The sequence below is a fragment of the Rutilus rutilus genome, assembly GCF_951802725.1.
Source record: "Rutilus rutilus genome assembly, chromosome: 7".
Taxonomy (NCBI): Eukaryota; Metazoa; Chordata; class Actinopteri; order Cypriniformes; family Leuciscidae; genus Rutilus; species Rutilus rutilus.
Genome location: NC_140221.1, coordinates 19,148,203 through 19,162,565, shown reverse-complemented (window position 1 = coordinate 19,162,565; position 14,363 = coordinate 19,148,203). Strand labels below are relative to the sequence as shown.

Genomic DNA, 14,363 nt, shown 5'->3' with positions numbered 1-14,363 from the left:
CTCTGCTACTAGATATATTTATGGAGATAAGAAAAAACCCTGCACTGTACAGCTATCATCAGATGTTCATCCATTTTGGATAAGCTTTCAATGTTGTTATGGAAAGGGTGAAGCTGGTTCTTAAAAGTTGAGTGTTTTTTTTTTTTTTATAAAGAAACAAGCAATAAACAAACAAACCGTCTTGTAGTAATAAATGTATCTTATTCTCCATGACACATGCTTCTTGTTTCATTCGTCTACACAACTGCAAGTGCTGTTGTGCTCCTGCTGAATGTATTTGGAATGACTCATTGGTAATTTGTAAAGTAAATTATTTATCCCAGTAAATGTCAGTCTAATTCAGTCAGGCATTATCATTTTAATCAAGTAAGGCAAAACACTTTTCTTTTTTGTGTGTGTGTTCAGGATCATTGCGATGTGTGGAGATTACTACATCGGTGGACGACGCTTCTCGTCCCTGTCAGACCTCATTGGTTACTACAGCTATGTGTCTTGCCTACTTAAAGGTGAAAAACTGTCGTCTCCAGTGGCTCCCCCAGAGGTACGATCAGAACTTCTGGCTTTCGAATGACAACAGGGTTTTTTGTACTTATTTGTTGCTATATCTAAGGTTGTAGATCCAGAAGCAGGATTGCATTTTGTTAATCTTTCAGTGCTGATCATCATAGTATGTGCAATTGTCCTTGTGGCGTTGCTATAACCTCTTATTCTCCTTCCAGCCGGTGGAGGACAGGCGAAGAGTGAGGGCCATACTTCCATACACCAAAGTGCCAGAAACTGATGAGATCAGGTATAAAAACCTTCTTAAAAGTCATCATATCTCATATTTCACAATCCAGTCTGAAGTGTCTAACTGTGTCCTGCCTGTTTGAGGGAATGGAATTTAAACCCATTTCAATGTTTGAAACAAAGGCTGCACGATTAATCATATTTTAATTGCAATCATGATTTCTGCTTCTGATTAATTAAGAATTTCTGCGATATTGGACCAAAAAGAAAACATGGATTTAGTTCATACATTTAGTACCGGTTCGCTTATCATTCACAGTGTCAGTTTTAAGACTGAACCTAAAGATACAAAACAAAAACAACAAAGAAACTGCTTTTATCTGGTATATTTTTCAACGGAACTTACTCCAAACATCCAAAACAATACTGTGCACTGGGCTAAATGCATTTGTTGAATTTGATGGTATTTAATTTAAACATATGATGGTATTTTTACCAGCTGAAAACTCACAAAGAGCTTATAAAATGTGTTGTACATAAACGAAGATCTGCTGCAAGGAAACACGGTTCAGAAGCTTGTACTGAACTGTAACGGGCAATGGGGCTCCTATGATGAGGAAAACCTGGCATTCTTGAGCGTTCTGTCTTCTTTAGGGTCACATCTTGTGACATCATATCCTGTTTTTGGTTCTCTAAGATGCCTTTGGTCCGTATTACGTTCATATTTTAGTCAAAACGCAAGTTTGTTAGAAAACCCGTGGAACCCCTTTTTTAGGGGTTTCGGTCATCCTGTTTTGTGCGCACCAGGGTTAGAGTGGCACTTATTCAAATAAACCACACTAACAAAGTAATCGAACCAGTTTGTTTTAATTGAACCAAACCTGGCAAGTGTGAACCCAACCTTAATGTATATGACAAATTTAATAATTCAAGTAACCAGATGAGGTAAAATCCTGCATATAATTTGGCATTCTCTTGACTTGTGCTTGCGTAAAAGTGCAATAATTCTGATAAAATGTAAAAAATACATTTCTCAAATGAGAAAAATCATGATTAATTCAGTACTTCAGTAATACCACTCCATCCATTTCGCCATCCAACTATTTGAGCCTGTGTAGTATGAATACAATTCAGACATACTGCATCCACCATGTGACCTTCAATGTCAGCCTTGTCTCTGTTTCCCACCATTTATGCACAAGATGAATTACCTGTTGCCTTATGCAATATTAAAGTGTCCGTCAGACTTCAGAATGTTGGGTAGATTCTCATTTCACATGCTAAGCAGGCATATTCGGATGCGGGGCAGTTCTTGGTGCCACTAGTAATGAGCTGCTGATAGAAATCACTTGTTAAATAAGAGAGACATCCAAAATGTGCAGTGCTGGGCTACTCCAGGACCAGGATTGAGATGGTTCACCTGAGCAGTTGGTTTACATAATCTTCCTCTGTGGTGTTCAGTGGCACTTACAGGAAGCTACCAAAAGTAACTACAGGAAAGCAATTTAGATTGCAAGAAAAGCTGGAAAATCCTGTATAACAGACTAATTCCCACCCTAAGTGTAAGACCCTTTTTAAATAACATTTGGAGCATTTTAAGCCACCAGCAATTTAAAAATATCAAAAAGTATTACTTCCCACAGGGACCCTCCAGTAACTTTGTTATCTGAGAAACAGATGTTTTCTGCCAGTCACATTTATTGTTACTTTTATATTCAAAATGCTGATTTTCAAAAAGATTATCTGGAAGGTTCGAATAACTTTTTATATCCTTAAAATTATTTATTGACAATTATTTTGTCATTTCACTCCATTGTTTATTTTTCTTCTTTATTGTGTGTCTCAAGTTTTCTCAAAGGAGACATGTTTATCGTTCACAATGGACTGGAGGATGGGTGGATGTGGGTGACCAATGTTCGGACAGAAGAACAGGGCCTTATCGTGGATGATCTTGTGGAGGAGGTGGTAAGTGTCCCTGAGCTTTTGTCCTGTAAATACTCCTTACAAAGATTTAAGTGATAATTTGCACATTAAATAATTGATTTATTTGAATATGTTCACAGGGACGAGAAGAGGATCCACATGAGGGAAAAATGTAAGTACATATAGTATAAAACAACATATCTGTTGCACTTTTAATAGCCCTCCAAACATGGGCACTATTAAAACATTTACTATAATATCATGAAATATTTTATATTATATATTTTTTTTATACATGGTTAATTTTGAATGACTGTCTATGGAGAAACATGATTTTTGCGCTCATAATGGTGCATTTACGACGTGTACCAGCGAAGGTTAATATAATCCTATCCAAATTGACCAGACTAAATTTAGCTTCACATGTGTATCTCTTATGCACACTTTGTTTTAGTTACTTCAGTGTGTCATGGTGGAAGAAACATCTGTCAGATTCAGAGAGCAATGCTACACTCCTGAGTATGAAAGAGAGGGTTTGAGCCTGAGGCTGTGGATCTGATCAGAGTTGATCCCTTGTGCTGTGACCGTGTTAGACTGCTCTGACTCAGACCTGACTCACAGGGCCTGGGGTGCTGCCCTCTCTGCCCTGCTTACTTGTGTCTCATTTCCTGTTTCCCTTTGTTTTTCCTTTTCTATCTTCATAGCTGGTACCACAGGAAGATCAGCAAACAAGAGGCGTACAACCTGCTAATGACAGGTACATGAGCGTGACATCAAATGCTGGCGATTGCATGTTTGTGTAATGAGCATATTATAAAAATAAATAAAAACCTGACAGGTGATTTCAGGTGATGTACTCAATGCATTTCACTAGCATATGCCTAATTCAAGGAATAGTTCCTTCCAAAATGAAAATTTCGAATTATTTTTCAATATTCATTTTTTTTTTTTTTTTTTACTTTTCAGTGTTAGTTAAAATGTAATTGTTCATGCTTGTGTCCCTTAATATATTTACATTTAGATTACCTTTGCATCATCGAATACCCACTTAAAGTTAACAGTTAAAACCTATGAACTGTCATCCCCCTTTTTAACATAGATGTGGAAATGCACTATTCAGACTTAAAGGGTTGTAATTCATGAATGCTTTGGAATACAGTATTATACAATATTTACAATATATACATACAATATATATTTTTTTTTTTATAAAGACACAACAGATTAAAGCACTTAAGAAAGCTAAAGATGTTTAAGTTTACTGTAAATAAAATATATTGTACCTAAGTTATTAAGTGAATATCAAATTTTCATACTGAATGGTCAGTTATCATACATTAGTCTTTTATCTCTTATTAGCCACAATAATTATTGGCCTATCAGTTTATTTACTGATAGATTTGTTGGAGGAACAGACTAAATGATGATATAACTTCCACTTTTGGGCTAACTATTCATTTAAATCATGAAATTGCGCATGTGTTTAGGACTTTTGATTTATGAACGCATTAAATGCATCATAAAAAGGCATTATATGCATAATTTGTCATATTTGGCCAGACTCACATGCATTAGCATAGATTACAAACTTTTAATATTTGCAAACCTAAAAGGGCCAAATTCATCAAAGACTATTTATTATGTTAAAGTAGTACAGAATCTGTTATTATTTCATATCTGCTATTTAAATCTAATCAAAAGCACTTCTGACTTTGTTTCTCTGCTGTCCAGTTGGCCAGGTCTGCAGCTTTCTGGTCAGGCCGTCAGACAACACACCAGGCGACTACTCCCTCTTCTTTCGTACCAATGAAAACATCCAAAGGTTCAAGATTAGCCCCACTCCCAACAACCAGTACATGATGGGAGGGCGGTACTATAACAGGTAGGACTGCAGGCAAAGGCTTTAAAGTGCCTTGACATTGCTTGTGTTGCATCTGGCTGAAAAGGGCCCCTCGTAACTTATATCCTGCTCTGAAGCACCTTCCCATCTATCAGGACAGCATTAATAACCTTATCTGCTATATATATATAGTAATTATTATATTATCAATAAAATTAATGATTTGGTTGCAAGATGGTTCCACATTTCTTACTATTATAATTCTAATACAAACTAACTCCTCACTTAAGCGTTTGATTATTACATACAAAGTTGAATAATTTGTGCATACACATAACAAAACATTAATATACCGGCAAACATAATTTCTGTTAACACTCCAAATAAACTAAAGAGATTTCAGTCATATGCTCCAAAATTCCGATTTTTGCTCCCTGTCTGAAAGCATTTTATATATTAAACCCTGTCCCGTATATTGTGCCTCAGAGCTGATTTAATTAAAATGTAATACTTTTTAATTTTGCACACTGTAATGAAAAATCACTCAGCTTTACATCCAGCTGGTCTCTAATTGAATAATGCTCTTCCTGGCAGTGTTGACGATATTATCGAACGTTACCGAAAAGAGCAGATCGTGGAGGGCTACACTCTGAAAGATCCTGTCTCAGTCCAGGTAAATGAAAGGTCATTCCAATAAGCTCAGATATCGCTGAAGATCATCTCAATAACAAGCGTAATACTGTGTCTATTTTGCCGTTTAGCAAAAAGAACAAGTCCTCTCAGACGTGGTTGATGGCAGAGAAATATATAACACTATTCGACGGAAAACAAAAGATGCTTTCTACAAAAACATTGTCAAGAAAGGATATCTTCTCTTCAACAAAGGTACCACAGGCTACTTTTTTTATGCAGCCAACTGCATCCATTGACTTTTTACTGATTATCAACATATAAGGCTGTTTGACACTCAGTACAGTATTTGTATTCAGTGCTCAATCTTTCTCAGTGAGTTGATCACGAGAGGATGTGGGTAATTTGTAGCACATAAGCCCCATCTGAGTGTGGTTTTGTCAAACCTTGACAGCCTTTGATCACCTGAGAAACGCTCAGCAAGGCTCTTCATAGACCGCTCAGGATGAGCTACGCAGAACAAAAAGCAAAGCGTTTGCCTGAACACATACAGCTGTCCAGTTCAATGACAGGGGCTTTGCTTAATAAGAGATTTGGCGCTCTGTGGGGTGTTCTCACTGATCAAAGGGTATGAATCTGAATTACTTCTGGCACCTTGTCTGGTTGGTATTCAACTGTTGTTTGTATTTAATATTCAGGTGGTTTAATGTGTATTGAAATCATTTTATCTCAGATCCTGGTTGTATTATACAGGCTCAAATTAAATTGTTACTATTGAAGACATAAATAAATGAGTTTAATGTATTTGCTCAGGCATTGTTGTAAATATACAGTATATGTACCCTCAGTGTTCTGCATTTTAAAATGAATTTCACACAGTTCTGATTAGGCCTGAGTTGACAGTATAATTTAATCCATTTTAATCAATATTCATTTTGATACACCAATATCAATTCTTAAATCCCAAGATCAATGTTTTAGTCTATGCTGTTTCATGTTGATGCGTAAACAAAAAATAATCATTTGCAGTCCTCCTGCCATCCAATAACAATATTATGCTTTTTTGGATCTCTTTAATGTGACGTGACAATATAAAGTTTAGGACGTAATTCAGGAGGAGCATGTTCATCTAATCCAGTCATGTTCCAAGGGTAAGCAGCGCCTTAGCTTACAATCCCGATGTCGTCACTCAAGCATCCCTCCTTCTCCATCTTAAGCCTACATTTATCTTTCTATATATTTCTCAAAGCGGGAAGAATCTAAATGCTCAATCTCAATTTAAGAGATCTCTTTTAATAATGGACAGCAAGCCAATCTGTTTACTATGCCATTATGATTACATAATCATCAAGCAAACTAGTGTAAGTGCTTCAAGAGTGCGTGTGAACTGATCATCTCTTCCTCTTTACTACTAGTTATAGCATGAAATAAACATGAATGAACAACAGTTACAGTACAGCTTACTGAAATGTATCATGTTTCATGTAATCGCTCAATCAGTGTTTCAACGTAAAATCACGTAACGTTGTATTTACCTCAGCCATTCAAAGCACGTAGCTCATTAGTCAACTAGAAAGAAAATAACTTTAGAGAGCAGCATATTGCTAAATATGTCTTCATTATTTCATGTATGTTTGAATAAATCTGTTGTGAAATCAAGTTATGACAGCCGCTGCTTAAATGTTATACACTGTAGAATGTGGAAACAAACATTTGTTTGTATACAACTTTTGATTGTTGATTTATATCTAAAAATGATAGGGTTTCTGTAGAATTTACAACTTGTTACATGTACTGTAACTGATATATTATATCCAAATTAATAGATCTCAAAATCAGAATTGAATCGAATCATGAAACCCCATCCCTAATTCTGATGCATTTTCTTGTTGCCATTCAGCTGTTGTTCGTATTTAGCATTCAGCTAGTTGAATGTGTACTAAAATCTTTTATTATACAGGCTCCCTGTGCAAAGATTTATATGCGTGTCTCGTAAAAATGTATGACATAAATAAATCAGGTGTTCTCCCATAGTTTGGTTCCCTTGATCTGAAATGTTTATACCCTTTAAGAAGGTAATGTAATTCTAAAGCATCTTGCTCACCTTTTCATTTGTACTTCCACAGGTAAGGGCAAGCGCTGGAAGCACTTATACTTCATCCTGGAGGGCAACGACGCTCAGCTTATTTATTTTGAGAGTGAGAAGCGAGCCACCAAACCCAAAGGACTAATCGATCTGAGTGTGTGCTCTGTGTACGGGGTCCACGACAGTCTGTTTGGCAGGTGTGTGATTGAAATGCAACTCAAGCCACTGGGGTCTTTAATTCTGATCATTATTTGATTTCAGATGATTCTTGGTTTGATATGTTGTATGTAATTCAATTCAATTTGGGGCCAGTGTGCCATGATTTGCAGATGGACGTTACATGTTTTCTGTTGATGTTATTTTTTTTGTCCAGGCCAAACTGTTTCCAGATTGTGATTCAGCACTTTAGTGAGGAGCAGTACATTTTCTACTTTGCTGGAGAGACACCTGAGCAGGCACAGGTACATATCTCTTCTACATATATACTACTATTCAAAGGTTTGGGGTTGGGAATATTTTTATGCTCACTAAGGTTGTATTTATTTGATCAAAACTACAATAAAAACAGTTTATCGGGACAAATAAAGTGTTTTTAATGTAAATGTATCTTGTGCTCACTAAGGCTGCATTTATTTGATCAAAACTACAATAAAAATAGTTTATCAAAACAAACTTTGAAGTTTGAATAAGTATTAAAAGCTTTGGTTTTCAAAGGTTTTAAGTTTTAAATAGTTTGAAGTTTAAAATAGGCTTTAAGCTTAAAGTTTGATGGTTTAGAAAGCAATACAGTCTATAAGAAGACGGATGGATGGATGGATGGATGGATGGATGGATAAAAGCTTAAAGGAGTTTAAAGTGCTTCTGGGAATTTAAATTGGTGAAGTTTGATGTTAGACTTAGATGTCCACACTACTGCGTTTTAGTTTAGAAACGGAGAATTAAAACGAATACGATCTCCGTCCACACCAGCGTTTTAGCTGCGTATTAGAATTGATCTCCGTCCACATTAAAACGACTGAAAACGCGGATCACGTGACCATTCACCAACACTGGGCATGCGCGTGCCGGTGTAAACACAACTTCATTGATAAAATGATCCCACCATGCGCTGGTTCTTCCCGGGTTAACCCAAAACCGACGCTCCATGTACGGTCGATACCGCCGCTGCACACGGGAATTGTCACAGATCGCTCGAATAATAGCTTGCCTCCGGCACATGTAGGCAGTTATAGCATTGAAAAATGCAGAATTTACTTGCACAACAGCTGCTAGCAAAGATATACGCCATGGCTCAATGGTGTTTTAAGCCCCCAATGGCTCCTTAGAGGCAGCTAACTCTACCCTCAACCTTAAACCTACCCATCCCCTCTCTGCCTGGAAGGCGCCGTTGGGGGCTTAAAACACCAAACATCTACGCCATGACTGATGACACCCAATCATAGAGCCGAGCGTGAAGCCTCTACAACGTCATCGTTTCTAAAGTCCTCCATTTTGACCCGTCCAGACTAAAACGCCCTCCGGAGATTCAAAACGAAAAACGGGTCGGCAGCGTTTCTAAACTTCTCCGTTTTGGGTCTCCGGTTTTGCCGTTTTAGTGTGGACGGGAGGTGCAAACGTTGCAAAAGGTCTCCGTTTTTAAACGAAAACGCAGTAGTGTGGACGGGGCCTTAGTTTGAACGTATCGTCAATGGGATTTTTATGTTTTTTTTTATATCTTCATTTTTTGGAACACCATAAGTCAGATCAGTTAGAAAAGATATGGCACACTAAGTCAGAACAGTCTGAAGGTCTGAGCCGAGTTTGGTGGTTGTAGAGTTTAAAACTCTAGGAGTAGTTATTTGAAGTAACTGTTTGCTATTTGAATATATTTTAAAATGTATTTTATTCCTGTGATGTCAAAGCTGAATTTTCAGCATCATTACTCCAGTCTTCAGTGTCACATGATCCTTCAGAAATCATTCTAATATGCTGAATGTTAAAAACATAAAAACATAATATTTTTGTGGAAACTGTTTTTTTTTTTTTTCAGTCTTTGATGAATAGAAAGTTCAGAAGAACAGCATTCATTTGAAATAAAATTCATTTGTTTTGTTTTTTTGGTAACACAATAAAAGTCTTAACAGTCACTTTTGATGAACTGAATGCACCCTTGCTTGATAATCTTATTGCATCTTATAATTAAATATATTAAAAACATTCTCTCTGTCCACATAAAATGAATCTATTACCAAAATGTTATGTCCTGCATTCACAGGACTGGCTGAAATGCCTACAGACGTTCTGCAATAATCTTAGGAAACCCTTACAGACCACATTCAACAAGCGTTTGCGTCAGGTAAGAGAGAGCAGTCACTGTGTGTGAAATCTTACCGTTTTCATGTGGTTGTGGCTGTCTTTCCCTTAATCATGAAGTCGGGTGTTCAGATGGCTCTGAATGTGCTGTCAGAAGGGGCCACAGCTGAACCGTCTGGATGCCGGTGAGCAGGGGGATGAAAACCCCTTTCAGAGCACCTGATCCCAGTCGAACCATTTGGGCTAAATCTAAAAAGAACATCGTCATCTTCATTACCACAGGCATATTTTTGGAGAAAGTCTGACATCTCATCACTTATTCATTACAGAGCAGGGAAAAATCTAACGTCTGCGTGTCATTCTCTCACCTTAGGTTAGCAGTTTAGTCCTGTATGTGGAGGAAGCCCACAAACTTCCCATCAAACACTTCACCAACCCCTACTGCAACATCTCTCTGAACAGTGTGCAGGTGGCGAAGACTCACCCTAGAGAGGGACAGAACCCTGTGTTCACTGAAGAGTTCATCTTTGAGTGAGTTCATTGTGACTCTCGACTCATTTAGAGCTTTTAAAAGTGTTGTTCGGTTAAGATTCAAATTTCTATTTCTTTCTTGCAGTGACCTGTCAAGCGACATCAACAGATTCGAAATAAGCTTAAGCAACAAGACCAAGAAGAGCAAAGAAAGTGACATCTGTGAGTATCATTATCTGTTCTTTCCCATACAATTATAGTGATGATTATTTTTGATAATACCTCACAGTTGGTCCAAAATGAACACTGCAAGTATCAAGTGTGGATAAAAATATGATTGGTTAGACAAATGAAATGAGCTGAATGATATAAGACTGATTGACTGACTGAAGCAAATAGAAAAAGCTATAGTGTCTATATGTAGTATGAGGCAGTCTTGGTGTTAAGTACTCAAAAATAAAATGTACTTCTTAATCATATTTAAAATTAGGCAGCAAGACATTTATGGACCATGAGCTGCCAAAGGAATATTCCGGAAGCTCTGTCGACAGCATTTGTGGCATAATGTCAGTTACCACAGAAAACTCTTTTTATTTTGGTTCTTGCTGTTACAGTAATGCACTTACAATGTTGAGGGTTTAAAAGCACAAATCTAAAACTTATATTTTTGTTAAAGCACTAATAATTAAATGTAAGTGTATTATTTAAGCTGTACAGTTTTGTTATGTCTTATTGACATCATTCCTGTTAGTGGACTTTCTGGTATCCTTATATATACAGTACATTACCGTTCAAAAGTTTGGGGTCTCTTATGCTCACAAAGGCTGCATTTATTTGATCAAAAAAACAGTAAAAACAGTAATATTGTAAAATTGTATAACAATATAAAATAGCTGTTTTCAATTTTAATATATTTTAAAAGGTAATTTATTCCTAAAGATGTATTTTCAGCATCATTACTTCAGTCTTCAGTGTCACATGATCCTTCAGAAATCATTCCAATATGCTGATTTGGTGCTCAAGAAACATTTATTATTATTATTAATGTTGAAAACAGCTCTGCTAATATTTTTGTGAAACCTGGTACTTTTTTTTGTGATTATTTGATTAATAGAAAGTTCAAAAGAAACCTATTTATTTGAAATAGATATGCATCCTTGCTGAATAGAAATATTAATTTCTTTAAAAAAAAACAGTGGTAGTGTATTGAATATAATTTTGATGTTTATTGTCTGGTGCTGTGCATATTAATTGTAACCTTGATCTGTTATTATCAGATATTATCTGTGGTAATTGTCAGCATGTCACAGATGCTCCATACATAGAGCTTAGTTTTTGCTGAACCTGCAACATTCCTTTAATCCCTCCGTTCTTTTTTCCTTGCACAAGTGCGCCCTCTGCTGGCACTTTGTAGAGCAAAGCACGACTACTGCTCTTCTCTAATTTGTTTCTCTTCTGTATGTGTTCAGTGTTCATGCGTTGCCAGCTGAGCAAGCTGCAGAGGGGGCAAATGATCGATGAGTGGTTTCCTCTGAGCTCCTATGTGCCGCTGAAGGGAATCGAACCAGGCTCACTCCGCGTAAGAGTGCGATTCTCCATGGAGAAGATCATGCCTGAGGAAGAGTACAGTGAATTCAAAGAAGTGAGTGTGCACATGGTCATTTTTTACACACAAATGGGGATGTGGCTTTGTAGTTAACCATACGGGGGTTGCGTTTCCGTAAAACAATGCAACTCGCGGCTTAACTCCCATAGTACGATGCATTGTTAAAGAAATCATCTAGCTAGTCACGACTGTTTCCCGAAACCATATTGTCGCAAAGTGTTCGTTCAGCCACGTTTGGTGGTTCTTCTTATTTTAATTAATCTGTTTGTCATCGAATTAATGCTAGATGTTTTGCTATAAATTATGGACATTATCTGAGGACTATTTCTCATAAATGTTCATACTCCAAATAAAAGATACAGATTGTACTGAATGTCAGCTTGCTTATTTTGCTCAAGATAGGAATTTATTAAGTCAACCTGTCATGAAAACAAGAAACTATGCTTGTAACCACAGGTCGAGAGCCGTCGTTCAGACCACACAACTTTGCGATGCTGTTTGAGAATATTCGTTAGAACTAGGGTTTCGGGAAACACAGACTCGTTGAACTATGCTGATAATGACGGAACTTGCGACCATATAGTTTGCTAAAGATGCTTTCGGGAAACGCACCCCATGCTGGTTACAAAAAGAATTAAAGCAATTTAACATTTTAAAGAAAAATAATAACTTTGCTTGATTCCCAGCTAACGGAACATTCTCAGTGCTTTGGCTTCCGTTATAAAGTTATAAACATAGATTCTTCCAATAACGTTAATAGGATGTTTGTTTAAAGTTACCTGGTCTTTACTAATGTTCACAAAATGTTAGTATTATTTATACATTATTCATGTTTTAGTTGGATCTTCGTTCAGAATGTCCAAAGAACATTCAAAAGTAACCTTCCCATGATGTTTGCAAAAAGATGAAATTGAATGTTACCTTTATATTCGCTTAACCAAAAAAAAAAAAAAAGTTTTTTCAAATTGTTTTTAAAACTGGATGTTTTGAACATTCAGAAATGATGTTTTCAGGACTTATCGTGAATGTTAGAAACATTTTCTTAGAACATAGTTTTTGAATAAAGCATCTTTTGCTGACATGCTCCCGCTGTCCGTCCCCAGCTCATCCTGCAGAAAGACTATCATGTGATCTATGCGTTGGCTCACGTCTGTGGGCAGGACCGCACCCTGCTGGCCAGCATCCTGCTCCGCATCTTACGACACGAGCGGGCCGAAGCTCCCTTACTGAGGACGTTGAATGACAGAGAAATTAATATGGAGGGTAGGGCTCTCTCTTTGTATTATTCAAAGTTCAGTGTTCAACCGCAAACAGATGTCACAGCTGCATCGAGGCTGGGCAGCTTCCCTCAGGCTTGTTCATCTTGTTTTAGTTATAGAACAAAGCTTCAGTTTTGCTTGTGCGTTTTTCACAGTTCTTCTTTTCAAGCAATGAACAATTGGTCATTTAAACTGAGCAATCAAACACCATCTTGAAAATGTACAGTGTGTTCTGAGAAGAGCTCTCACGAAACCACTATTGGTAGTATCGACTCAATTTGGTTTGTGGGTGAATTTACAAACTCAACCATGGTGAAAGTTTCCCTGATCGTGACTTGACCTGCAGGAAGGTTATAAAGCAACAACTGACCTAGTTAATATTTATAAGCTAAGACTTATAAGTAGTATTCTTAAAATTTCCATCTAATTAATCCATCTCGACATCTCTAATTCTGAGTGGATTGGACAGTGTAGAATGGATGTGAAATAACCATTGAAATGATTGCTAAGACTTAAATTGCAGAAAGAACATGGATGAATCTAAATACCAAGTTCATATAGCACACTTGAGTTAATTAAAAGGGATAGTTCACCCAGAAATGAACATGTTGTCATCATTTACACATTCTTAAATTGTTCCAAACCTGTATGACTTTTTTTTTCTTCTGTTGAACACAAAAGAAGATATTTTGAAGAATGTCGGTAACCAGTTGATGGACCCCATTGAATTCCCTAGAATTGAAAAAAAACTAAATACTATGGAAGTCAATGGGGTCCATCAACTGTTTGGTTACCGACAATCTTCAAAATAATCTTCTTTTGTGTTCAACAGAAGAAAGAAATTCATTCAGGTGAACTATCTCTTTAATCATCAGATCATTCAACATCAGCACAAAGCTTTTAGATGTTTTTTATCAAGGGATCTTTGCTAGTGTATTATCTGTTGAGGACAAAAATAGGATAAATAAGCTGATCAAGTGAGCTGGTTCTGTTATTGGTCTTACCCCAGACTTATTTGAGGTTACTGTGGAGAAGAGGATAAGGTCGAAACTAAAAATTGTCTTGCTTTTTGAAGGCCACCTACTACACAATTTTTTTAAAGGACTCTAAAGCTCTTTCAGTGAGCGATTGGTAATGCTCTAGTGAGCGAATGAAATGGTCTTTTGTTCCTGCAGCGGTCAGATATTTCAACGATATTATTTTCTACTATTATTTTTGCATTCTGTACTTTTGAATTGTGAAACTTAATTTATTTATTATTTTTTTATCATGTCTAACTGGTTCTTAATCAGGTTTTAATAGTCTCTTAATGCAGAATTAATTATCTGTCTGTTAGTTGTGTATTGTGTTTGTTGGCTGTATGGTCTAAGTTGGTGGCAAACCAGTTTCCCTATCGTATCTATATATATATATATATATATATACGTGTGTGTGTGTGTGTGTGTGTGTGTGTGTATATATATATATATATATATATATATATATATATATATATATATATATATATATATATATATATATATAAAT

The 14,363-nt window shown here is 36.5% G+C and overlaps 1 protein-coding gene across 2 annotated transcripts in view; it reads left to right on the top strand.

Annotated features, from left to right (window-relative positions):
• rasa1a (RAS p21 protein activator (GTPase activating protein) 1a) overlaps positions 1-14,363 on the top strand; it is a 55,665-nt gene that overhangs the window by 26,357 nt on the left and 14,945 nt on the right. For both annotated transcript variants that reach the window (XM_084415435.1, XM_084415436.1), the window contains exons 3-17: positions 406-541; positions 720-790; positions 2,577-2,694; positions 2,793-2,824; positions 3,357-3,409; positions 4,384-4,534; positions 5,087-5,165; positions 5,254-5,377; positions 7,249-7,405; positions 7,582-7,669; positions 9,463-9,543; positions 9,874-10,031; positions 10,117-10,193; positions 11,441-11,613; positions 12,681-12,840. In XM_084415435.1, coding sequence (XP_084271561.1) covers positions 406-541; positions 720-790; positions 2,577-2,694; positions 2,793-2,824; positions 3,357-3,409; positions 4,384-4,534; positions 5,087-5,165; positions 5,254-5,377; positions 7,249-7,405; positions 7,582-7,669; positions 9,463-9,543; positions 9,874-10,031; positions 10,117-10,193; positions 11,441-11,613; positions 12,681-12,840 — 1,658 coding nt within the window. The remainder of the gene's footprint in view (positions 1-405; positions 542-719; positions 791-2,576; positions 2,695-2,792; positions 2,825-3,356; positions 3,410-4,383; positions 4,535-5,086; positions 5,166-5,253; positions 5,378-7,248; positions 7,406-7,581; positions 7,670-9,462; positions 9,544-9,873; positions 10,032-10,116; positions 10,194-11,440; positions 11,614-12,680; positions 12,841-14,363) is intronic.